This window comes from Cervus elaphus, chromosome 29, assembly GCF_910594005.1.
Source record: "Cervus elaphus chromosome 29, mCerEla1.1, whole genome shotgun sequence".
NCBI classification, from domain to species: domain Eukaryota; kingdom Metazoa; phylum Chordata; class Mammalia; order Artiodactyla; family Cervidae; genus Cervus; species Cervus elaphus.
Window position 1 is genome coordinate 2,484,924 of NC_057843.1, and position 26,813 is coordinate 2,511,736.

A 26,813-nucleotide genomic window follows, 5' to 3' on the forward strand; every position below is an offset into this window, starting at 1 on the left:
TTCTTTTAAGTCACTAAGTCTGGGAAGCAAACTGATTTGCAGCGAGAGATAACTGAAACAGAATCTCCTATCTGAAGATAGGGTGTTGACACCACAAAGGTTAGATATGTACACTGCTCTGGGGACAGGCCAGCATCTGACACTGAAAGGTTTCAAGAAGGCTGTGGTGAGAGCCTGGCCCGTGAAGAGTGGTTATTGGAGGCTGGAGGAAAGGGCATTCTTGTGACATGGTGGCAGAAAGTGTTGCCCTGTGACATGAAAAAGGATGAAAGAAAAGGCACCTAAGAGATTCAGTGACCGAGCTAAGGAGCTATCTGAGTAGACCATTTACAGTGCCAGTGAGATTCCTAAGGTAGCCACTTATAAACCACAAGGAGAAAAAGGTGAGTTGAAGAAAGATCAGTTTAGCTCATGAGGAGAACTCAGAAGAGGAAGTTTCTCAAGGGAAAAGATGCCTCCAGATAGACACTAACCTCAGGCAAAGTATGCCTGAGGTCTCAGGGCAAAGACAGAGGTCAAAAACAGAAGGCCATCAGACTTTCTGCTGGGGCACAGAAGGATTTAAAGGTCTGTCTTTCTGACTCTTGCTGTTGAACAAGAGGATTGCTGAGCATCTCAATTGCCTTCCTCACAGCAACTGCAGGCAGAGAGGGCACGGTCTCAAAAAACAAACCCAAACCAAAAACCCCAGTGGTTTTTCACTAAATGTCAATAACATTCACACAAAATTCACAAAATCATTAATACTTGCAGAAGCACTCCCCAGCGTGATTGAAAGATACAGCCCAACAGAAGAGCCTTTGAGGGCACCAATGTTTGCTGGGAGGGAAGCAAGCTGGCCAAGCTACTCCTGGTGGGATCCCGTTTCTATGTACCCACAATCTTGTACCTTCCCTGTTTTTGACAAGGGGTCTCAGTTCCTCGTCATCACTGTTAGATTTATGAATGAAAAAGCAAGTGAAAAGAACTCTCTAGGTCTTCAGATTGAAAGTAAATGTATTCAAAGAACTGCACCCAAAGAACCTCATATAAACACAGGTCTGACCTTGATGACAACATCTGAGCCAATATCATAATAAGATGTGGCTATGAAGAGTCAGGGTATTCTGCATGTGAGGGGATATAAATAAGTTTGGTAAAAGGGCAGACTTTGACATTAAAGATGGCTACAAATACAAAGACTCCTGACAGCCCACTGGACTGAAAGGAGATCAAACCAGTCAATCCTAAAGGAAATCAACCCTGAATATTCACTGGAAGGACTGATGCTGAAGCTCCAATACTTTCACCAGCTGGTATGAAGAGCCGACTCATTGGAAAAGACTGTGACACTGGGAAAGACTAAAAGCAGGAGGAGAAGGGGACAACAGAAGATGAGATAGTATCATTGACTCAACTGACAGAAGTTTGAGCAAACTCTGGGAGATGGTGAAGGACAGTAAAGCCTGGCATGCTGCAGTCCGTGAAGTCACAAAGAGCTGGATATGACTAAATGACTGAACAACAATAACAAAATATTTAACCCTTTTACCCTTGAGAGGTGCCTGCTTCCCCTCCCTCTGAATCCAGGCTTGTTTGTAACTGCTTTGACCAATGAAATACAGCAGAAGCAACCCTGTGCCAGTTCGGAGACTAGCTTCTACAAGGATAAGCAGCTTCTGCCTGTGTACCTGTGAGCCATGGAAGACGTCAGACCATCCTGCTGGACAGAGTACAGAGAAAGGCCTGGAGGCTGTATGAAAAGGAAGGGACCAGCCTCACCATCTTCCAGTTGTAGCAGTCAGGACACCAGCTAAGCCCTCTTGGACCCATGAGACCAGGTCATCACAGAGAGGAGAACACACGCACGAGAAAAGCACGGGGGTGAGCCAGGGCCTGACTCAGTTCCCAACAACAAGATGAGGAGACAGAGTAAAACTGGCCGTTGTTCCAACATTGGGAGACAGAGTAAAACGGATGTTCTAACACTAAGTTTTGGGGTGATCTGCAATGTGGTGATAAAAAAAGACCTGGCACTAGAAAAATAGTGAACCTAATTTGAGATCAATCACCCAAACATAAACAAATATTTTGAAGGTTTGTTTATAAGGAAGACAATGAAGTATTATTAAACCAAATAAATCTCCTTTTGCCCCATGAAAACATACCCTCCAAATCTTCTGGTTTCAATGCTGTCTGTGGAGATGCTTCACTAATGTTTGGCCTGTTTGTCTCAAGCGAAGAATCAACAGTAGCTGATGGGTTCATTTCAAGTGAAATACATTTCACTTTTTCTTCTTCAATAATTAAGGATTTGCAATTCTCCCTTTCAGGAGAAATCTCTGAAACAACAAAAATGAAAAATCATGTTATGTCCTCACACTGACTTGACTTTTATCTTCAATAGCATTTAGAACACAGTTCATTCTCACAGCAGGTAATTACTAGTTAAGTTCTGTTATGTACTAGAAATTAATAAATGATTAAGGTACATGATAGTCAAATTAAATTTAAATTCAAAGGCATTTTTTTTGTTATAAAGATACTGTTTTGCAGGCTTTTCAGATCAGTTAGGAAAATGTTTGACTTTACTTAAAAATCACAGCTCTCATTCAATTTAAAAGTGTTTTGAACTTAAGACATTTCAACATCAAAGTTATGTATGACACAACAGTGTATGAACCTTTTTGAAGGACTGACACTTAGTTTAATGACTAATTTACTGCTTGGGTGTTTATGGTGTTCTCCACTTGAGAAACCAGCGATACTCTTTCTTGAGTACCTAGTTCTCTGTACATTCTCCTCTAAGCTCTGTACCTCATCTGTAATTACTGATGACAAGCAGAGCTATGAAGATGTATCAAACTGTACAACTGAATAGAATGTTTTTCTAAAACTATGATGTCATACACAGATGATATGACTGACCATCAAAACCCTTCTATTCACTGGGCTGGGTCTACATTATGCCTGTGGATAGACATTTTAATGATTATGAACTATACACATTTCTTAAAATAAAATGTATTTCTTAAAATAAAATTTGTAAATATACAGAATGAAGTCATATCATTCATATGTGTGCAGTTTAGAAGTAATACTGTCAAATTAATAAAAACATATTTCACCTTTGTTGTATGAATGTAATTTTATTTTTCAAAACCACATTCATATATGGTTTTGGTGAGTGATTACATATGTATGCATAGGAATGCTTTGTTCAAATGTATTTCAGATTTTCAATGATCATAAACAAACCTTAACTTTTTGTATAAAAACTCTTTATGTAATATAAAATGTATAATATTATATATAATATTCAGAATACAATTATTTTGATAAGTTAGTTTGCATTTTTAATGTCTCAGTTGCAGTATTTAGTTATTTGAAACATACTGAAGCTTGACAATAGTTACAAAATAATATAGTTACTTGATAATAAAGCTACAAATACCAAGTGGTGAAAAAATTTAAAAATAAAAATAAATTTCTAAGGTGGTTAACATATGGTTTATGCCTCTTCCTTTAGGTGAAACTTTTACATATATACAGAAATGTCAGAATTACATACATACATATATATATATGTATATATACACATACATACATATGTATATGTGTTTATATATATCAGGATGATATCTTTAAAATTATGAACTCATGTTTTTGTGTGTTTTTGTGGCAAGTGCTCAGAAACTTTCCATCCTTTTAACTGCTGTCTGGAGAGCATTGATTTGCCCAGAACAGCTCACTGCAATGATCGGAAGACACCCAAGTCAGCCACATCCACTCCTTGGAGATGCTGCTCTCCAGTTCACTACTGGGAGCCCCCACCCGAGTTCTGTCTCAGCTAACCTGCTAGATTTATGTCTACACCTTGAACAAGCCCCCTGGATCTGGGCTGGTCAATTCATCCCCATGATGCTTTCTTCCCCTCACCTTAGTCACTTCATGCTCACATCTTAGAGATCCTGTCAATAAACACAGCTCCTCAGAATGTTCAATGTTAACTGTCCCACCTCCTAACCCCTAACATCCTGTGTTCCCACTCATCACCCTCTGCTCCCCCACCCAAACCCGATCAGGACCCACAACCCACAGATCCTACCACGGATACTCTCCCCACCTTCCCCATTAAAATTTATCCAAGAGTCCATCATTAAAAACATTCTCCTCCAAAGGTCCTCAACCCACTGTATTTCCAGCAAACAACTTCGTCTTCTGTCTGCCATGTCCGAACACACACAACTGGGATAGGTGGAGAAAAGCAGAGAGCCCTGCTCCCTGTCTCAGCTTAAATTCATCATCACTAAAGTCAAGTGGGCCCACTTTGCTGTCCACAGTCCATCTGTAACACTGGGCCAGCAGGAACTGCCTGGTTCAGTTACCCCGTTAGGGAATAAAGTTGTGAACAGCTATCTGTGAGCTGTTTTACCTTACTCCTTCCAAGTCAAGGAGAACAAAACTACAGTGCTGCTCATGCTTTGGAATATTTTCCCTTCACCAAACCTCATCAACAGTCTGACAGTGGCAGAGGTCACACCTGTGATCTGTTCAGTCTGACTCTTCTGCTATAAAAAAGTATCTATTAAAACCAGGAACAAGCACTACGAGGACTGAAGACTGGTCTAGAGGCTCTCAAATGCAGTGCGAAGAAAAAGAAATGATCAAATAAATACCGGACAAAAAAACTATTTCTAACTATTGACGATATAATCTACACATGTAACCAACCAAAGGAAAACCAACATAATGGAAAAATAAGCCACACACTTGACTAGGCACTTCAAAAACAGACTGTAGACATCTTACTAAGAAATTTTTCGATATGACACCAAAGCACAAGCAACAGAAGGAAAAAAAAAAGAAAAACAAAAAGCAAGACTACATCAGAGTAAAAAGTTTCTGCACAGCAAAGGAAAAACCAACAAAATAAAAAGGGAATCTACAGAATAATAAAAATTATTTGTATATTATATATGTGATAAGAGTTTAACATAAAACATTTAAGGAACTCATATAAGTCAACAGCAAAAAAAACCGGCATATTAAATTTTTTTGCCGCTATTAATTAATGATAGCAATTTTTAAGTGCACAAAGAATAACTAATAAGGACCTACTGTATAGCACAGGGAGCTCTATCAACATTCTGTCAAGATCTGTATGGGAAAGGAACCTAGACAAGAGTGGTTTTCTGTACACATATGACTGAAGCACCATGCTGTACACCTGAGCTTCCACAACACTGTAAACCTACTACACTTCAATAAAAATCAAATTTGTTCTAAAAAGTAAAGGAACTGAACAGACATTTCTCCAAAGACACACAAATGGCCAACAGATATATGAAGAGGAGCTCAATATCACTAATAATCAGGGAAATGCAAATCAAAATCACAATGAGAGATCATTCCATTCTTGTTACCATAGCTATTATTAAAAAAAAGAAAGGAAAGACGACAAATACTGGTGGGGATGTGAAGAAATGGGAACCCTCCCTGTGCACTGTTAGCAGGAATGTGAACTGGTGTAGCCTCTATGGAGAACAGTACTGAGGTTCTTCAAAACATGAAAAATAGAACTATACAGCAATTCCATTTCCGAGTATTTCGTGAAAGAAAATTAAATCAGAATCTTGAAGGGTTATCTGCACTCATACATTCACTGGAGAACTATTCACAGTAGCCAAGACAGGGAAAGAAACTGAGTGTGCACAAATGAATGGGTAAAGAGAATAGGGTGTGTGTGTGTAAATATACACACACACAATAACAGTATTCACCCTTTTTTTTTTTCTTTTATTTTTATTAGTTGGAGGCTAATTACTTCACAACATTGCAGTGGGTTTTGCCATACATTGACATGAATCAGCCATAGATTTACACTTATTCCCCATCCCGATCCCCCCTCCCACCTCCCTCTCCACCCGATCCCTCTGGGTCTTCCCAGTGCACCAGCCCCGAGCACTTGTTTCATGCATCCAACCTGGGCTGGTGATCTGTTTCACCCTTGATAATATACATGTTTCGATGCTGTTCTGTCAAAACATCCCACCCTTGCCTTCTCCCACAGAGTCCAAAAGTCTGTTCTGTACATCTGTGTCTCTTTTTCTGTTTTGCATATAGGGTTATCATTACCATCTTTCTAAATTCCATATATATGTGTTAGTATGCTGTAATGGTCTTTATCTTTCTGGCTTACTTCACTCTGTATAATGGGCTCCAATTTCATCCATCTCATTAGAACTGATTCAAATGAATTCTTTTTAACGGCTGAGTAATATTCCATGGTGTATATGTACCACAGCTTCCTTATCCATTCATCTGCTGATGGGCATCTAGGTTGCTTCCATGTCCTGGCTATTATAAACAGTGCTGCGATGAACATTGGGGTGCACGTGTCTCTTTCAGATCTGGTTTCCTCAGTGTGTATGCCCAGAAGTGGGATTGCTGGGTCATATGGCAGTTCTATTTCCAGTTTTTTAAGAAATCTCCACACTGTTCTCCACAGCAACTGTACTAGTTTGCATTCCCACCAACAGTGTAAGAGGGTTCCTTTTTCTCCACATCCTCTCCAGCATTTATTGCTTGTAGACTTTTGGATAGCAGCCATCCTGACTGGCGTGTAATGGTACCTCATTGTGGTTTTCATTTGCATTTCTCTGATAATGAGTGATGTTGAGCATCTTTTCATGTGTTTGTTAGCCATCTGTATGTCTTCTTTGGAGAAATGTCTGTTTAGTTCTTTGGCCCATCTTTTGATTGGGTCATTTATTTTTCTGGAATTGAGCTGCAGGAGTTGCTTGTATATTTTTGAGATTAATCCTTTGTCTGTTGCTTTGTTTGCTATTATCTTCTCCCAATCTGAGGGCTGTCTTTTCAGCTTGCTTATAGTTTCCTTTGTTGTGCAAAAGCTTTTAAGCTTAATTAGGTCCCATTTGTTTATTTTTGCTTTTATTTCCAATATTCTGGGAGGTGGGTCATAGAGGATCCTGCTGTGATTTATGTCGGAGAGTGTTTTGCCTATGTTCTCCTCTAGGAGTTTTATAGTTTCTGGTCTTACATTTAGATCTTCAATCCACTTTGAGTTTATTTTTGTGTATGGTGTTAGAAAGTGTTCTAGTTTCATTCTTTTACAAGTGGTTGACCCATTTTCCCAGCACCACTTGTTAAAGAGGTTGTCTTTTTTCCATTGCATATCCTTGCCTCCTTTGTCGAAGATAAGGTATCCATAGGTTTGTGGATTTATCTCTGGGCTTTCTATTCTGTTCCATTGATCTATATTTCTGTCTTTGTGCCAGTACCATACTGTCTTGATGACTGTGGCTTTTTCACCCTTAAGAATGAAGGAAATCCATGGAAGATATGATTCTAAATGTTACAAATAAGTCAGACATGAAAAGATAAACACTGTATGATATCATATATAAATGGAATCTAAAAAAGCCAAACTCACAGAAACTGGAACAGTGGTTGCCAGGGCCTCAGAGGTGGGAGAAACAAAGAGATGTCTCTAAGGGGTACAAGCCTTCAGTTGTTTAAATTTATGTTTATGCATAAGTTTCTAGAGCTCTAACACACAGCATGGTTAATTACAGTTACCAACAAATGTACAGCTGCTAAGAGAGTAAATCTTAAGTGTTCAGGCATCACATACACAAAATGGTAACTAAGTATGTTTTTAACATTACTTCTAACATAAAAAAAAATAGCTTCTCTGCTCACCACTTCTAATAGTTGTGTTTTCCAAGAGTTCTGTCTGAAGTTGCAGTTCAGCTTCTCCAAGTATCCTCAGAACAGAATCTGTAGGACTTTTCCCCCAGACTTTTCTTGGAGATCCACTAGGATCTAATTTAATAACCTCTCCCACTGTATGTTCTAAAAGAAAAAGATATAAAAAATTTCAGTGATAGACTCTAATAACAACATTGCATTAAAGGCAGATTCTAGTTTTAGGAAATATAAAAATGGAAAAAAATGTAAGTTATGTTTCTATAACATTTTTACTTGAGAAAAAAATTTTTAATTAAGAATAATTTGGGATAGTACAGAAATAGATAAAATATGTTAATATTTTGTTTCTATAAATTGCAGAGAATAGAAAAAAAATCCTAAGACAAATGTGCATATGGATTAAAAGTAGAGAAAAGTACTTGAAGAAAATTTGTTTTATCTTCTTTATCCTAAGTAAGCAACTGACACTTTCTATTTGACAATAATAATTTGGGGTTAACTTTTTGAATAAAATTTTGCAAAGCGAAACAGAGAAAATCACCTACTGAAATTTGAGTCTTCAGAACACTTGGTAATAATTAATACATGAAGCATATAGGTACCCAGCAGTAATAGATAGGATATACTCTCAAATATTACAGGGTATGTAAGTCATACAAACTTTCAATGATGACCAAATACATGATACATATTTTTGTGTACCCGTCCATGAAAGTAAATACCTGCAATTTATCAGACAATATTCTGTTTTGTTTAAGCAAAATGATTACCAGTAAGAAACAATTTTTAAAAGGATGGTTAAAAAGAGCAGAGAACAATGAACAGACCCATAACTTACAGCCACATGGTATCTGATAAAGATGACAAAGCAATCTGCAAGGGACTGCGGGGCTGGGAAGCTGGGTGAAGGGGTGAGGGATGGAAGGTGGGGCTCAGGGCTGTACACAGACTAGACTGTGAAGAGCTCTGCGACACGGAGGAATTCAGAAATGGGGGAAGGCTGAACAGCAGGGTGAGAAAAGAAACAAGGAGGCCTCCATGCAAAGGGCTGAGAAGAAGAGAGGGGAGGAGGGCCGTGAAATAAAGCGGCTAGACTCCAGTGACATAAGGTGAGCGGTGAGGAGGCAGACAGGACAAAGCAAGTGGCATGAAAACCACAGGGAGCCTGGCTCAGGCACGGATGGGAAGGGACACTGGATTTTCATGCTCCCTGCAACCAAGGTCCATCACGTACTGAGAAGCATGGCAGGCTGCGCTTTGGCTCTCAGGCTCTTTTCTGTAAGGGTCCACCAGGGGGCACTGCATCCCTCTCCTGCCCTCACAGCTCAGCTTCCAGAAGAGGCTCCTCCCTCACCTTTTACTCGCTCCTTAACCCCCAGATTCTGCTTCTGCCCCCTGACCTCTAGCAACACTGCTTTCACCAAGGTCACAAGGCCCTCCTCTGACAAACACAGTGCAGATTTTCTAGCCCTCATCTTGCCCTCTCTCTTCCTTTTAAATTCATATCACACTCTTGATTTTCCTTCTCTGATGCATCCTCACTTGCTTTTCAAAGTTATTCCTCTGACACACTAGTAGACTTCCCATGAGGCCCTTACAAGTCCATGTGTGTGTGTGTGAGAGAGTGGGACTCAGTACACAGCTGCCTGCTGTGGAGTCTGTGAACTTTGCTTCAAGTACTAAAAAGAAAGAATTCTACCAAAATGGCCCATCAAAAAACCCACATAAAACAGCACTCAGTTAGGCGGTGATCAGATCAGCTGCCTAGAAAGCGAACCCCCACCAGCATGTGTCTCTGTCAGTTCCCCGCTGCACTCCAGGGCTGGGACAACGTGAGACAAGGGCAGGGGCTTAGGAATCCTCGTTGAGCAAAGGGATGGCCTATGAGACTCTCCACAGGCCTGCTCAATACCGCCCCGACCTTCCCAGGTTCTGCCCAAGTGCACTCTTCTGATTCTCACCAAGAATTACTCCTGGTGACAGGTGACTCTAAGGTGGGAGGAAGGGCTGGAGTAACACAGGTTACATGCGTGCCATTCGTTCTTGCTCTCACATCACAGATTGTTGGGGAAAACCCTCTCATGGGACTTCCCTGCTGGCAGAGTGGATAAGAATCCACCTGCCAATGCAGGAGACATGGGTTCAGTTCCTGATCCAGGAAGATTCCACATGTTTCGAAGCAACTAAACCTGTGTGCCACAACTACTGAGCCTGCACTCTAGAGCCCACGTACTGCAACTGCCTGTAAGCCTGTGCACCTAGAGTCTGCGCTCCACAACAAGAAAAGCCACTGCACTGAGGAGCCTGCACACCACACCGAGAGAGCAGCCTCTGCTTGCTGCAACTAGAGAAAGCAAAGCAACAAAGACCCAGTGCAACCGAAAATAAATACAATATTTGAAAAAAGAAAGCTTAAAAGAGTGTTAAAAAAGAAAAAAAAGGTGAAAGCCCTCCCATGCTGAAGCCGAATGGTTTTCTCCATGTCTCGCTTATTACAGAACCCCCTCCAGGCTCTCAGCCCCTCTACGTGGGGCATCCTCAGAGTGTCCAGCCACACGGCCACAAGGGGGCTGGGGCGGACCAGATGGCACCTGAGCGCGCTCATACGCACTTTCCGTCACAGAGAAGGAAGCGTCCAGGGCCAGTTCATCCACAGGAAGCACAAGCTGGCCTCCTGTCTCCCATTTTTTTCGATCCGATGAAACTGACTTTTCTTTTTCCAGCTCTTTGGTATCTTCATGAGCAGTTACCGTACCCATTTCAGGACGACTCTGCCTTCCCTTTTCATCTTCTTGAACTTTAAGATTTTGATTTAATCTACGTAGTATTTCTCGCTTACTCTGAAACAGTTAAAATGTTGCATTTTAATAGGTATATGATTAAGTGGAATGATTGACAGGAAATTTGAAAATTGTACCTACTGAAACAGCACTGTTACTCTTCTGCATTTCTTCTGAGGTTTCCTGGGCATCAGTTAGACTTCTGTCCTTTAAACACAGAGAGTAAGAAATAACGTTATTTTAAAGCATACCTTACAATTTTTGATATTTTTACTTTTTGTTTTTCATTAGCATTCCATGTTCCTTGTTTTTTTATTCCTGCAAAATGTTAACATAGCTTCCTTCATTATCAGCAATGAGAAATAATTACTTATTATCATCTAATAGATGTGATAATATGCTAGAATGGCCAATTCTCAATTATTGTCACATTTCTGTGTTACTAGATCAGATATTTAACTATATCCTCTTCCTCTTATTTAACTATATCCTCTTCCTCTTTGGCACCTGATTTTTGATAAATATAAATTTATGACAGAAATTTTTAAAAAATTAATTTTTATACTCAATTAGAATTAGGGACATTTTGACAGATGAATAATCAAAAGAGGGTGTGTTGTTTGTAAGCTGTCTTTATGTTTCAGGTACATATATTGTTACTAAGCCGTACTACTTACTAAAGATAATTGAGAACTGGCTTTTCTCCCTAAACAAAGAGTAACAGTAAAGAGTCCTATGTACTTTGTGCTAATGCTAAAATAAATTTTGTTTTCTGATTAGTATAATCAAAGTAATTAGACCAACTAGTATATGAAATACATAAAAAAAGAGAAATTAGTAGTTACAAAAACCATGAAATCAAAGGTACCTGGAAGACTCAGGGTAAGGAAAAGCAGTTCTCAAAGTTTTAAGCAAATGATATTTACCAAGAAAACCCATAAAGGAAAAGCGTTTGGTTACATGGATTACCTCAAATTTTATTAAATAGTGGTCAGTTTCAGAGTTACACCTGTAAATCAGACAAAGAGCATTTTACCCAGTGAAGTGGCAGGAATTAGCAGTCGCTACAACCAGAGAGGTGAGCAGCTACGTGGGGTGAGACTGGGACCGGGCAGGGCCCGCGCATGGCATCTGAGGGGCGGGGTGAAGAGCGCAGCACACAGTCGTTACCAGAGAGGAGAGGAGACGCGCCCTGCCTGAGCAACAGTGCTGTCCTGCTGTTCTTGAGGAACAGTAGGGAGTTCCTCAAGTTCCTGGGAGTTCTTGAGAGTTAACCAAGCCTGGTACTTCCTACATAATCTCATTTCCAAGATAAACAGAGGCTGTAGAAAATTGGTGTGCCAATAACATCAGTGCTGTCTACCAAAACTGAATGAAATTCAACAAATAATAGGCACAGACTTCAACAACCAGGAAAGGAAAGAATCAGGTTAAGGTGTAACATGACTCAGGAGACTGTTCCTCAGCCTGCTGAGTTCCAGGCTAGAATCCCACAACAGGAGTCCCTTTCCCTCAACCTCAGAATAGAGTGCTTCACATTTCAGATGGATGCCCGCTATGTACTTCCAAGTTTAAACTTTTTACCTGCCCACAGTCCTTTGTTTTATACTCCCGATGGCATGATAGAGATTCAAAAGTAGAAGCTTAAAGAAATATCTGATGAATTAAGTGCAATTACGCTGAGTCCTCTAACATTTGCTATACCAAGAAATGAACTTCTGCTAATTTTGAGTGCCAGGAAATAAAAGTGTTTTTTTGCATTATTTTTCATACATTTTTATATTTTTTTGTTCAAGAGTCTTTTACAGTATTGGGGAATCATTTTAATATATTTTTATCTATCAGGTGGTCTTATATGTGAAACCTAAGAACAGTGAGGCTCCAATACTCAAGAGTAAACCATACATGAAAATCTTAAGCAGTAATTTTTTCCCTAGAAAAACCTAATCAGACATTAAGAATTAATGTAATTTAAGTAAATTTAGTCCCTTTAGTATTCTTTGACTTTGAGGAATTCTAAATTATAGAAAGCTTACCATACACACTTCCTTCAAAGCTGAGGTCACAGAAATAACAGGTCTCATCGGCTGCTTTGATGGAGAACCCCCCATTTCCTGCTGCCCTGAAGGTGGAGACACATCTGAGTTCTTTATTCCTTTGGCCACCAACTGTAATAATAATGTAAGCACATTGGCAAATTTATATTTGCATGAAGAGATAAAGTGGTATATATATAAGATCACAGCCTATACGCTCTACCACAAGAAGTTTTTTCATTCCTCAATTTTTGTTGTGCAAGGCAATGTACTAAATGCAGAGGAAGTATCAGTGAACAGACAGACATGTCTCTGACCTCACATGTAAACACAGCCATGTGTCCCATGGTGCTGAATAACTCCTTTCCACTGCATTAACAATGTTTTACAATTGCCTTCTAAAAGATTAAACATTAGTGCTCTAATTTCAATCCCTTACTAATTCTGGCAAAAACAAAAAAAGCTTATACTTACTAATCTTATACTTCAAAAAGAGATGCTTCTGCAAATTCTAAAGTTTGGCACAATCTTAACATGTGAACATCAGTTACCCAACATGAGAGCCCTGATTATAAAATGTCAACATAAATAAGAACGGAAGACGTGAAAAGTACAGGTAATAAGATTTACTTCACTGAAAATACCATTTGTTATTTTCACATGTTTTTGCTTTTATCTTGCCATGGAGACTCTGTAAACAATGTGAAATCATGTTCTGAACTTTCAGTAAGTATAACGAAATGGCATTTCTCAGTCTGCTCACAGGAACGCAGTTGCAAGTCACTCCCAACTTCTATCTCTTCTTGAAACAAGTAAACAAGAATTTCTGATGAAAAAGTATCAATATAAATATTTTAAACTAGTACTTATTGAGCATGTTCTAAGCATAAGACAGTAATCCAATTCTAGCATTTAGTTCTCTGGTCTTTCATTTTATACCAACAACTATTTTGTTCAAAAGGAGATGGAGATAGCCAACATAAAACTGAAGGAGGAGAACTAAGTTGGAGGAATGATACTACTTGACTTCAAGACTTACTGAAAGCTGAGGTAATCAAGGCAGTGTGATAATAATGAAAACAGATGAACGGAACAGACCAGAGAGCCCAGAAACAGACCCACACAAATACAGTCAACTGCATTTAACAAAGGAGCAAAGGCAATTCACTGCAGAAAGTACAGACTGCTTATCAACAAACGATGCTAGAACTACTGGACACCCACAGGCAAACACAGAAACAACCTGACACCCTGACAAGTGCTCACAACTGATTACTGACCTAACCGTGGAAGTCAAAACCAGAAAAGCCCCTGGAAGATAACACAGGAGAAAACCCAGATGGCCTTGGGTTTGGCAGTGACTTTCAGATACAACACCAAAGGCACAATCTATATTAACTTCAACCTTAAGAGAAGCCTTAAGTAATAGATAAAAATATTTATTGATAAATGTTATGAGTTAAACAGGGCATGAGAACAAAGACCACCAAATTCAGTCCAGCAGGATTAAGATACAGGAGGGAGAGCTGTTACATTCTTTTCACAAGACTCATCTTGGGAAAAAAATCTTTTCTTCTAATCAACAGAAGGTATTTTAATGAAGAAAATGTTTCACACATTATTATTAAAAATCTACTCCGTATTATATTAAAATCTATATGGCTGCCACATATATGGCTAATGACTAGTACAGACAGTCTCTGAAGATATCTGATCCATGGTCTAAGAAAGTCACTGGCATCTAATAAGAAGGATCCCGAGCAGCCTCCAGGAAATGCTTACACTATGATCAAGCATCTACTTGTCTCTCCCTGGGTCAACTAAACAGACATAAAGAACTGGAGATAACAAGTAAAGAAAGGCATATGAAATCCAAACCAAAGAACAAAAACAAAGAGAACATCTTCCTAACTCTCATAATTACTTTAAAACAAAACTAATTCGGTTATTAAAAAATTAAGGGTAATTCAGAGTAACTACTGAGATGTGGCAACACCATTATAAGCCAAGCAATACACTTATTAATACAGGAGAACTTGGGCCTTCTGTGTAAACATCATGTATATATTATTTTTAGACAGAAACGTTAACGCTATTCAACATTAACCAGACTGTAAGACAGAAGACCATCATGTATTTTTTAATTTCTGAAAGGAGAAAACATTAGATTGAGTCCTTAATTCAGAAAGATACTGACATTAAAAAAAAAACCAACATAAAAATTAACTAAGTTAAGAAAAAAAACAAAGTTTCATAGAAGAAAAAAACATAAAACTTCAAAACAGATATAACCCATTTTGTTACAAATTGATTACCTGGCTAAGTTTAGAATATCTACTTCATTCTAAGAAGCTTTTTAAAAATTCAGTCAAAGTTGTTGTTTTTTTTAAATGTGCAAAAGGAATAAAACACTGATCTGAAAGTTTCATAAGTGAGGGTTAGGAAACAAACTGCTTTGGGAGCTTTTTCCCCTAGCTATTTTATTACCAGGTTAATACAATCAAGACTTTCTATATTGCTTATATCTTCACAAAAGGTTTTTAATTATCACTGTAAAACTGTTTCTATTTTATCTGTCAAATACACTAGTTGCTGAAAAATTAATCAACAGTGACACCTAATGACAAAACTCAAAATTTCACCAAATACTGAGGCCAGATTTATAAACACATGAAATTGTCAACTTAGCTACTCTTGGAAGTATAGATAAATACAAACACTATTTTATCTCACCTCACATCAAATACCAAAATAACTTCCACATAGAGCATTATCCTTAATTGATGAAAGAGACAGAGACGCAGAGAAATGAATGAGAATAAAAACACAGAACCACAGGGCTGTGGCTGGCACAGCTCCCTTGAGAGCTGGGAGGGCGGCAAAGGCAGGGTCCTCACTGGGGTCTCGGCTTACATGCTCCTCCCACACCTTCTTCTCTCTCTCGTAAGCTTCTTTCCGCTTGCGCTCAAGCTGCTCCTTCAAGACGGCTGCACGGGCACTTGCCTGGGCCTGCAGAGGAGGACAATCCACAAAATTTAACGCCAGAAAGAAAGGCACGGGGTTTGCCTTTCTTTCCAGGTGTAAAAAGTATTTCCATATATGCTTACATACAAACACACATTAATCTTTTTTGGTTAGGGTTGTGTGTAAGTGTATATGTGTACAGGCTTCTTAGGTGGCTCAGTTATAAAGAATCCACTGTATATGCAGGAGAGTTGGGTTTGATCCCTGGGCCAGGAAGATTCCCCAGAGAAGGAAATGGCAACCCACTCCAGTATCCTTGCCTGGAGAATCCCATGGACAGAGGCGCCTGGGGGGCTACAGTCCATGCGGTCACAAAGAGCCAGACACGACTGGGTGACTAAACAACAACAACAGTGCATGTGAATGCACGTCTATGTGTGAGACAGTGTGGCTGAGAGTGTGTGTGTGTGTGTTGCGGGGGGGGCGCCCCTCCAGAATACAAACATTAAGCTGCAAACCCGGCACCTAAACCAGGTGTCAAAACACAGCAGCTGTTCAATAAGTATCTCTGGAATGAGCATAAATGAATGTACATTCAAAAGGAAATAAAAATGGAAAAGTTTTAAAACATGACTATTATGCACAAATTTGTCTTCACAGAAATGGACACTATGTTTTTCATTTTTAGGGTTACCATTTTCTCTTTTTAAGATTACTTGTGTGATAGTTCCATGTATTTATGCCATGCTTTCATCAAATTGCTCTCCATAAATAAGATATAAAGAGAGAGAGAAATGCTACTTTTCAGAAACAAAGTGAGGACAAAGAAAATTTAAGGCAAAAGAATAAGGTGATTTAATGATGAAAGACTTAAGAACACAACTTTCTATCTCGGGTTTCCCTTTTCTCTAAGAAAACCCATATCACCTCCAGTACATACCTTCAGGGCTTCCACTTTTTTACGCCTCACATCGGCCTCCTCACTTCCTTCTTGATCTTCAGAGCTGTCAGTTTCCTTCTACAAAATAAGTAGTGAGCACAGCAGTACTTAGGATAGAACCTCAAATTCACTGCAGAGTTTATATGAATAAATAAACATCTAAAAATGAAAAATGGTAACTTATTCAGAGCTACAACTGAACTCTCCAGAACCATCAACTCCCATGGACACTGGGAAAAATAGATAAAAAGAGAACGATACAGAATGTCCCCTTTTGTATGTCCATGGCTACTACTCACACTTTCCTCTCAGAATTCCACCAGAACAACAGGTCTTATCAATTTTAAGTCATATAAATACGATTTTCTGTATTCCTAAATATAGTTTTTCTGGTCTTTGACTTTCACTGTCTTCGTGAGATTTTATCTTGTGTTAGTGGCACAGCATTTTTAATCTCAATATATTATAATGTCATTCAAGTATTTTTTGAAAAATAGATTTTCAACCTGCCTTTTCACCACGAAGCTTGGCTCTAATCTGTTGGCGTTCACTGAAATTCTGCAATCTTATTTGTCTTAGTCTTGCCAAATAAACCTGCAAAGAGAAAAAAAAGGCAACATTTCAATTAAAAAAAAAAACTACCAATATTTTTATTGCTAAAATGTTTTTAATTTAAAGAAAAGTGTTAATGGGAATATAAGAAATAAAATTTTGAGATCTGGTTAATGGAAATGTAATATTAGCTTTCAAGTGTTTAATTTAGATCATTTATGAAAAGAAATACATTACAGTGACAAATTTTTAATTTTATTGAAAGAAACTGAAATCAGAATACGGAAAAGCAGTTATGGAGCAAAATCATAACACAGTATGTCAGCCAAGATATATTAACAGGTCCCTACAGACCTACAAATCCTCCAATCACCGTGAAGAACGTAAACCATGCAGGAAAGGAAGGCAATCAACTCAAAGTGACGGTGCCAGGCAGCGAGCATGCGGGAGGCGTACCTCTTCCTCTTTGTTTCTCGGCTTCCCTCCTCGTGAAGAGCTGGGCCTGCCTCCATAGAGAGCTGCCAGGTTGTGCAGGATGCCCTGTGCATCACGTAATGTACTAAGTTTAAAGAACGACTACAGCTACAGCAGCATCTTACCTAGCCTGCGGCCACTATTTCTGCTGGCAAGTACTGATCACATCTAGATGCTTAGCTGATAAACTGAAAACAGACCCTGGCATTTCCCTTGATCAATTTAACCGATGCATTCAGTGAACAGAAAAAAGCATTAAACCCCAAACTTAATCAATATTTATAGAGACCAGCTACACTTTTATTAGCCACTGGAGTCAACAGAGGCTGACAGTTTAAAACTGCTTTGGAGGTCAGCTAAACTCCAAATCAAAATCTCTCTCTACATAGGCCCATCATGTCTACATGTTCGCTTACATGCTAAACACACACATGACAGGGAACATGCGAGCTCCAGTTCCCTGCTCGCAGGCGCGCCGCATACCTAGACTGCAAGTGACCCACCCAGCCACACAGGGACGCGTGGTCTCATGGTTTATCCCAAGGGTGCAATAAGCTCCTTGCCAAAATGCCTCCTGAGGACCCCGCTCTCTTCCTACAGCAGCAGTGGTGCTCCAAGAGCCTCCCAGCTTTCTAATCAAAGCCCTCTTCCCTCTACCCATCTCGCCTCTTTCTATCAGCTTGCTGGAAGTATACTATTTGTATTTGTCACCTACATTTTCCTGCTTCCCATTTATTTTTTAATCTGCTACACTTTGGGTTCTGATCCCACTATGGCTCTGAAAATTTTCCAAGGCTACCAATGGCCTCCAAGTTCACAGTGCAAATGTACCCTTTTGAGCAAATTGTGCAATTACTATTTCCACTGGAAATTAGTTTTGATTGTATCTATTTATGTCAGTATCTTTTTCTCTCATAAAAATCATATAAGTTCACCATAGGAAACATATAAAATAAAGACAAAACATTCATAATTCTACCATCTGAGAAACTTAAAGTTTAACAGTATTTTCCTCCAGATTTCCTTATGAGCCTATGTAGAAATTCGAACATTTTAGTTTGAAATATTATAGCTAACAACAGAAAGAAGAAAAGGAGTGTACAGGGACGTCCCGTGTACCCTTCATCCAGTCTCTCCCAACTGTATCATCTTGTATTACTGCAGTACACTATCCAAACTGGGAAGCTGGCCCTGGATGAACCACAGGATTTCACTGCTTACACATGCACATTTTTATATCTGCAACAGACCATCTTACTACACACACAGCTTTGTTAGACCACCATCAAATCAAGATACTTAACTGTACTGTTACTATATCACTTCACAGCCACATTTTCTACTCTATCCCTGCCTGTCAACTGCTGATTTGTTCTCCATCTCTACAATTATATTTCAACAACTTCTATATATAACCACACAGTATGTATCCTCCTCCTGTTGACGGTTTTCACTTGGTTTTGCTCCCCTGCAGTCCATTCAAGGCACTGGACACAAGACTCAATGGTGTGTTCTATCTGAGTGTTGAGTAGCAGACTATGGTATGGAAATGCTATGCTTTATTCACTCATTCACCTGCTGAAGGACCCTTGGGTTTCACGTTTTTGACTATGAAGAATAAGGTTGCTAATAACACTCACGTTAAAAGCTTCTTGGGCTTTCTTGGTGGCACAGTGGTAAAGAATCTGCCTACCAATGCAGAAGTGAGTTCAATCTCTGTGTTTGGAAGATCCCCTGGAGAAGGAAATGACAACCCACTCAAGTATTCTCACCTGGGAAATGCCATGGACAGGAAAGCCTGGTGAGCTACAGTCCAAAGGGTTGCAGAGAGTGAGACATGACTTAGTGACTCAACGACAAAATGTTTGTGAAAATAAGTTTTCTCTGGGACAAACGCCCAAGAGTAGAATTGCCTGCTCTTGGTATTACAGATTCATTTGCAGTTTTAGAAGGGACTGCCAAACAGTTCTGCAAAGAGGCTGTATCATTTAACACCCCTACCAGCAATGTTTAATGACTCCTTTTCCACATCCTCACCAGCATTTGGTTTTATCACAATTGGGTAGGCAGTGATACATTATTGTGGCTTTAATTTGCATTTCCCAAATGGCTAATAATGCTGAACATCCTTGCACATGTTTTTGCTTGTTTTCTGTCAGTGGGTGGAAACGGATTAACAGGAAAATGCCTGCTACTACTATTGTGCTTGAGTGGAGTATCTTCCATCTGCATATCCTCTTCAATGAAAGGTTTAGAGTGTCTTTTGCCCATAGGTAGGCAGATTCTTTACCACTGTGCCAAACATATACAAAGTTGTATATAACTTTGTACAGTTAATGTTGAGTTTTTATATGTTCTAGATACAAATCCTTTGTTAAACATGAGGTTACAAATATTTTCCTCCAATATATAACCTGTATTTTCATCCTCGTAACAGGGTCTTTTGGAGAGCAAAAGTTTTAAATTCTGATGGAAGTCAAATTTATCAAATTTTTCTTTTATGGATTGTGCTTTCGGTGTCAAGTCTAAGAACTCTTTGTCTAGTCTTAGCTCTTGAAATTTTCTTCTTTTCCTGTAAGTTTTACAATTTTCTCTTTTACATTAGACTGCATGAACTGTTCTATTTTATACAGTGTGAGGCTGAGGTCAAGGTTCATACTTTTGTCTAACGATGAGACATTTCTTGACTGGATTGTGACGTGTGACAAAAAGTGGGTTTTACATGACAGCCAGCGATGAGCAGCTCAGTGGTTGGATCCAGAAGCTGCTCCAAAGCACTTCTCAAAGCCAAACTTGCACCAAGAGGTCATGGTCACTCTTTGGTGGTCTGGTTCCCGTCTGATCCACTATGGCTTTCTGAATCCCAGTGAAACCATTATATCTGAGAAGTATGCTCAGCAAATTGATAAGATGCACCAAAAAAAATGCAATGCCTGCAGCCGACATTGGTCAACAGAATGGGCCCAATTCTTCCCCACAACAACACACAACTGCACATCGCACAACCAATGCTTCAAAATTTGAATGAATTGGGCTACAAGGCTTTGCCTCATCCACCATATTCACCTGACTCCTTGCTAACCAACTACTACTTTTTCAAGTGCCTCAACAACTTTTTGCAGGGAAAATGCTTCCATAATAAGCAAGAGGCAGAAAATGCTTTCCAAGAGTTCCTTGAATCCTGAAGCACAGATTTTTACACTACAGGAATAAACAAACTTATTTCTTATTTGCAAAAATGTGTTGACTGTAATTGTTCCTACTTTGATTAATAAAGATATGTTTGAGCCTGGTCATAAAGATTTAAAATTCATAGTCCATACCTGCAATTACTTTTTCAACCTAATTTATAAATTTCAAAATACACTTGTCTAAATCTATTTTAAAATGTTTCTGAGATTTTACTAAGAATTGAAAATTTAAGAAGACTTGCCATTTTTTATTACACATTGAGTCTTCCAATTAACGACCACGGCATTTGTCTCTAAATATTTAACAATTCAATTTAATCAAGATATCATCATTTTCATTGCACAAATCTTACATGTTTATTATACTTTTTACCCCCACTTTGTTTGGGGCAATTGTAAATGATATAGTGCTTTTTAAAAAATATCGGTTGATATTTCTTCATTGTCAATGTACAGAAATCAGTTGACTTTTGTGAAATGACCTTATATCATGTAACTATAATGAGTTCATTTTTTAGTTCTAGGAGTGCTTTGGTATAGAGCCCTTGAGATATTCTATGCAGATAATCACATCAACTGGAAACGTTAGTTTCATTTCTTCCTTTCAAATCTGCATGCCTTTATCCTCCTTTTCACTCCTTACTGCACTAACCAAAACTGCCAGCAGCATGCTGATTCAGAGTGGTGAGGGTTAACTTCCTTGTCTGTTTCCAGACAGTAGAGGGAGAACATTCAGTCCTCTGCCTGTAAGTATTAACTCAGGTGTGAGTTTGTTTAGAAATGTGTATTATGAGGTTGGGGACAATCCCACTGATTTTTAGTTACTGACAGTTTATATTATGTATGTTGATCTCTGTCAAAAGGTTTTCTGCATAAATTGTTACGATCACAGGTAACAATTTTCTTTAGCTTGTTGAAAGGGTGGATCACATTGACTTTGTAACAACAAAACAGACATGGGTTTCCAGACTAAATCCTACTTGGTTGTGGTTGGATTCAATTTACTAAAATTGGTTCTGACCTATTTTTGTGGGCTTTACTTCAATGAAAGTCTGGTATTCTGAACTCTTGTAATGTTACTCTGGTCTGCTTCATTCTGGTGCTGATGCAGCTCCTGCTCAGGCACCCTGGTGTTGTTCTGTGAAGATGAAGCTGCTTCCCAGGTCACCTGCTGTTAACTGAAGATCTCCTGATGGGGCATGGGGGGAGCTGCCACTGGGCTTGGTCTCCTTGTCATCAGGCAGCGAGCATGGTGACACAGAGCTTTGTGTAAACTGCTATGGACAGATGGATCACCTGCTCATGTACTAGATGTTAGGCGGACTGGGACAGTTCAGGGCTTTGCTGCCACAGGTGGGTCAAACTGTCCTCCCAGTCAACTGCTCATGCTTTAGTTGTGGAATGGGGCTGGGACAGCCTGGGGCTTCACTGCTGCCCACAGTTTAACCCACCCACCAGGAGCCCCGGGGGCAGACAGTGGGATTCCTCTTTCCCAGTATGTTGGCGAGTGAGAGGATTTTCTTCTTTTTTGTTGTTGTTCAGTCGCTCAGTCATGTCCAACTCTTTGAGACCCCATGGACTAAGCATGCCAGGCTTCCGTGTCCTTCACCATCTTCCGGAGTTTGCTCAAACTCATGGCCATTGAGTTGGTGGTGCCATTCAACCATCTTGTTCTCTGGCGTCCCCTTCTCCTTCTGCCTTCAATATTTCCCAGCATCAGGGTCTTCTCCAATGAGTCAGCTCTTTGCATCAGGTGGTCAAAGGACTGGAGCTTCAGCATCAGCCCTTCCAATGAATATTCAGGGTTGATTTCCTTTATGATGGACTGGATGGATCTCCTTGCAGTCCAAGGGACTCTCAAGAGTCTTCTCCAACACCACAGTATGAAAGCATCAATTCTTTGGCACTCAGCCTTCTTTTCTTGTTTAGTTTTGTTTTTTATCTATGTCTATGGTGGATCTGGGACTTCCCTGGTGGCTCAGATGGTAAAGTGTCTGCCTACAATGTGGGAGACCTGGGTTCAATCCCTGGGTCGGGAAGATCTCCTGGAGAAGGAAATGGCAACCCACTCCAGTATTCTTGCCTGGAAAATCCCCATGGACGGAGGAGCCTGGTAGGCTATTGTAAATGGAGTCGCAAAGAATCGGACACAACTGAGTGACTTCACTTTCACTTCCATGGTGGATCTGGCTGCAGGCATGTCTGACACTCAGTTAATGAAATATAGGAGAGATGATTTCCAGAGTATTACTGCATTTAGAGGGAAGAGCAGGGAAAAGTGGGTCCTGGAAGAGTGGAGAAGTTATTACAATATACTCCAAAGTAAGAACAGTACAGTTGACCCTTAATCACTGTGAATGTGAACTGTGGGAAGTTCACTGATACAAAGATGTTTTTTAGTAGTAAACACACTACACTCCCACAAAACCTGCTGTTGTTGAATACATGCATGGATGCTGAACTGCAGACCTGATTTGGAGGAAATCATGTATACAGAGTATAGGCTTAAGCTACCTGCATGTTTTCAACTGCAAGGAGAGTCAGTGCCCTCATCCCCACATTGTTCAAGGTTCAACTGTGCACCAAGGTTCCAGAATTACCATAAGACTATGTTTTAGTCTTCACAGAAATCCCAGAAACAAACTCTGGAACAGAGGTTGTCAAACTATGGCTTACAGGTCAAATCCAGCTCGCCACCTATGCTTTTATGTTTCATACACTAAGAACGGTTTTGCACATTTTTAAATGGTCAAAAAAAAAAAAGTATTTCATGACCATATGAAAACGATATGAAATCCAAATTTCAGTCCCTACGTAAAATTATATTGGAGCTCAGTCATGCTCATTCATTCACATAGTGTCTATGGTTACTATCATGTGACAATGCAGAGTTGGTAGTTATGACAGAGATATTATGGTTTGAAAAGACTAAGATATTTACAGAATAATACCTGCCAATCCCTAGATTATGGAACAGTACACAGACTGAACTTAGTGTTCTACCTCCTGGGTCTCTTATTTTGCTTGATAATTTATACATATATTAAATATATTCTTTCCTATGTACCAAAAATTGTATTTGAGCAGGACAATGAAGCATTTTTTTTTTAAGAGCTGAAAAAATTATCTTCTCAAAATAAACAACTTAGTGATGAAGAACTAATTTGCTGTTAGGATACGCCATAACAAGAATGAGCAAACTACAATCCTCAGGTCACATCCAGTCAGCTGCCTGAAGGTTTCACCAGAACAGCTCCGCCCATTCGCTCAAGTTTACCCCGCCATGCAGAGCTGAGCAGTTACTCAGGACAGCATATGGGCTGCAAAGCCTAAAACATTTACCATCTGCCCTTTCACAGGAAATGTTTGCCTGTCCCTGCACTACAAGATCATCAAGTTCACAAGTTTTACCTAAAGTAAACACTAACATGGGATTTAAAAAGGAACAAACAGCAAAGCAAAATACTTGGAAGAATGATCTTGAAAGTCAGACATACTGGGTTTGCCTGCTGCCTCCAGACATATCAAGTGATCTTGGGTAAACTACTCATGACTTGAGTCAGTTTCAAAACCTGTGACCTGGAAATAAAAATCTCCACTCCAGAAAATTCCTGTCAGGATTAGATTCTAAGTAAATTTAGCTAATTTTTATGACTACTGTTCAGAGAAAGACAAATCACTTGGCTTGAGGTCCTACTTGTTAAGAGTTTCCTTAACCTGCATTTTTTCTAAATTTAAAATTATGTGAAAAGGGAAAATTTTGAATTCGCATACAAACACATGGAATTACTCTGAAATACCTGGTTACTTTAAATCACAATTCAACCTAAAAATTATTTATGTTCCAAATGCTTATTTTTGGGCAGAAATTTTGATTTCATTCTGCCACAGAAACAATGTTGTAATTCATTATGATTCTTCCAATATAAAGCAGTTAACAAAATGTGCTGATCAAATAATTTAACTACAGCAGTTTTCCAATTTTAGAGGGTTAATCTTTAAGACTTAAAACTTAACTGTTTAGGTTTGATTATTTATAAAGAGGTTTTAGTATCAGAAAACACATATTAGGTTTCAGATGTGTATCTGTCACAACCTCTTTACAACTGCTTCTGTTTCTCAGCAAAACAGGCATTTTACAACTGGCTATAAGAATAAATCGCAGTGTAAATGTATATACATTTTCAAACTGTACCAACAAGTCATGAACGTTAATATTTCTTAATGAAAAGATATTTATGTGCTTCCTTAAATCAGTGGTGTTAATATATTTTTCTTGAAGAGTAAATAACCATCACTGTACTGTTCTATAGGTAGAGCTGTTATATAGAAGTCTCAGCAGTTAGAATGCTGAATGCTGTCAGAGCCCCCAAACAAGCAGTAATGACCACTATGAATGCAGTCCCCAAATAATATGTTTCTCCTCATTCATCACATCGAGGTCTCTGTTGATCAGTCTCTCCTTGATTGTTCAATGTTGTAAACATCTGACAATATCAGCCAGTCAGTCAGTGCAGTCACTCAGTCACCATCAGTAGTGATTTTGGAGCCCAGGAAAATAAAGTCTGTCACTGTTTCCAATTTTTGCCCATCTATTTGCCATGAAGTGATGGGACCAGATGCCATGATCTTAGTTTTCTGAATGCTGAGTTTTAAGTCAACTTTTTCACACTCCTCTTTCACGTTCATCAAGAGGCTCTTTAGTTCTTCTTCGCTTTCTGCCATAAGGATGGTGTCATCTGCATTATCTGAGGTTATGGATACTTCTCCCAGCAATCTTGATTCCAGCTTGTGCTTCACCCAGCATTTCTCATGATGTACTCTGCATATAAGTTAAATAAGCAGGGTGACAATATACAGTCTTGACATACTTCTTTCCTGATTTGGAACCAGTCTGTTGTTCCATGTCCAGTTCTAACTGTTGCTTCCTGACCTGCATACAGACTTCTCAAGAGGCAGGTCAGGTGGTCTGGTATTTTCATCTCTTTCAGAATTTTCCACAGTTTGTGATGATCCACACAGTCAAAGGCTTTGGCACAGTCAATAAGCAGAAGTAGATGTTTTTCTTGAACTCTCTTGCTTTTTCGATGATCCAGCAAATGTTGACAATTTGATCTCTGGTTCCTCTGCCTTTTCTAAAACCAGTTTGAACATCTGGAAGTTCACAGTTCATGTACTGTTGAAGCCTGGCTTAGAGAATTTTGAGCATTACTTTACTAGAGTGTGAGATGAGTGCAACTGTGCGGTAGTTTGAGCATTCTTTGGCATTGCCTTTCTTTGGGATTGGAATGAAAACTGACCTTTTCCAGTTCTGTGACCACTGCTGAGTTTTCCAAATTTGCTGACATATTGAGTGCAGCACTTTCACAGCATCATCTTTTAGGATTTGAAATAGCTCAACTGAAATTCCATCACCTCCACTAGCTTCGCTCGCAGTGATGCTTTCTAAGCTGCACTTGACTTCGCATTCCAGGATGCCTGGCTCTAGGTGAGTGATCACACCATTGTGATTATCTGGGTCATGAAAATATTTTTCATTTAGTTCTTCTGTGTATTATTGCCACCTCTTCTTAATACCTTCTGCTTCTGTTAGGTCCATACCATTTCTGACCTTTATTGTGGCCATCTTTACACGAAATGTTCCCTTTGTATCTCTAATTTTCCTGAAGAGATCTCTAGTCTTTCCCATTCATATCTGACAATATAATGCATGTCTAATACAAACTGACTAACAAAGGAAATTATAAAACTTGCAAAAGATGAAAGGATTTCATGAAAATAATGATAATGACGCTGGAAAATAGTTCAAATTACATGAAAAACCATCTACAAATACTCAGTCATTGAATAAGTTATGTGAATTTTTGAAAACTGCAAGGAATTATGATGTTGGTCCTTCAAAATATTACTGGAATTAAAAAATTCAGAAATGATCTCTGGAGAACTGTTAAAATCTCAAACATTTCTGTAAAAAAATCGCCCTCTTTAAAAAAAAAAAATCACCCTCTTTCATAATACAGTTATAAAAGTAAACCATACAGAAATTTTGAAGTGAAGGGTACACCATCTTTCATCTATCCTAACATGAAAATTTTTCACATTTTAACATCTCTGAAATGGGGTGCATCTCATAATCAACGGCATCTTCATGATCTGTGGGTCA

The 26,813-nt window shown here is 39.1% G+C and overlaps 1 protein-coding gene across 6 annotated transcripts in view; it reads right to left on the reverse strand.

The window, feature by feature from the left end:
- The window catches only part of NEK1 (NIMA related kinase 1), a 122,978-nt gene that overhangs the window by 28,346 nt on the left and 67,819 nt on the right, over positions 1-26,813 (reverse strand). For 2 of the 6 annotated variants that reach the window (XM_043890864.1, XM_043890862.1), the window contains 9 exons: positions 17,442-17,525; positions 16,944-17,027; positions 16,434-16,511; positions 15,443-15,538; positions 12,530-12,661; positions 10,635-10,700; positions 10,325-10,553; positions 7,705-7,857; positions 2,148-2,321 (listed from right to left, as the gene is read on the reverse strand). In XM_043890864.1, coding sequence (XP_043746799.1) covers positions 2,148-2,321; positions 7,705-7,857; positions 10,325-10,553; positions 10,635-10,700; positions 12,530-12,661; positions 15,443-15,538; positions 16,434-16,511; positions 16,944-17,027; positions 17,442-17,525 — 1,096 coding nt within the window. Of the gene's footprint in view, positions 1-2,147; positions 2,322-7,704; positions 7,858-10,324; positions 10,554-10,634; positions 10,701-12,529; positions 12,662-15,426; positions 15,539-16,433; positions 16,512-16,943; positions 17,028-17,441; positions 17,526-26,813 lie in introns of those variants that run through there. The other 4 variants (XM_043890863.1, XM_043890866.1, XM_043890865.1 and 1 more) reach the window with 4 other exon arrangements.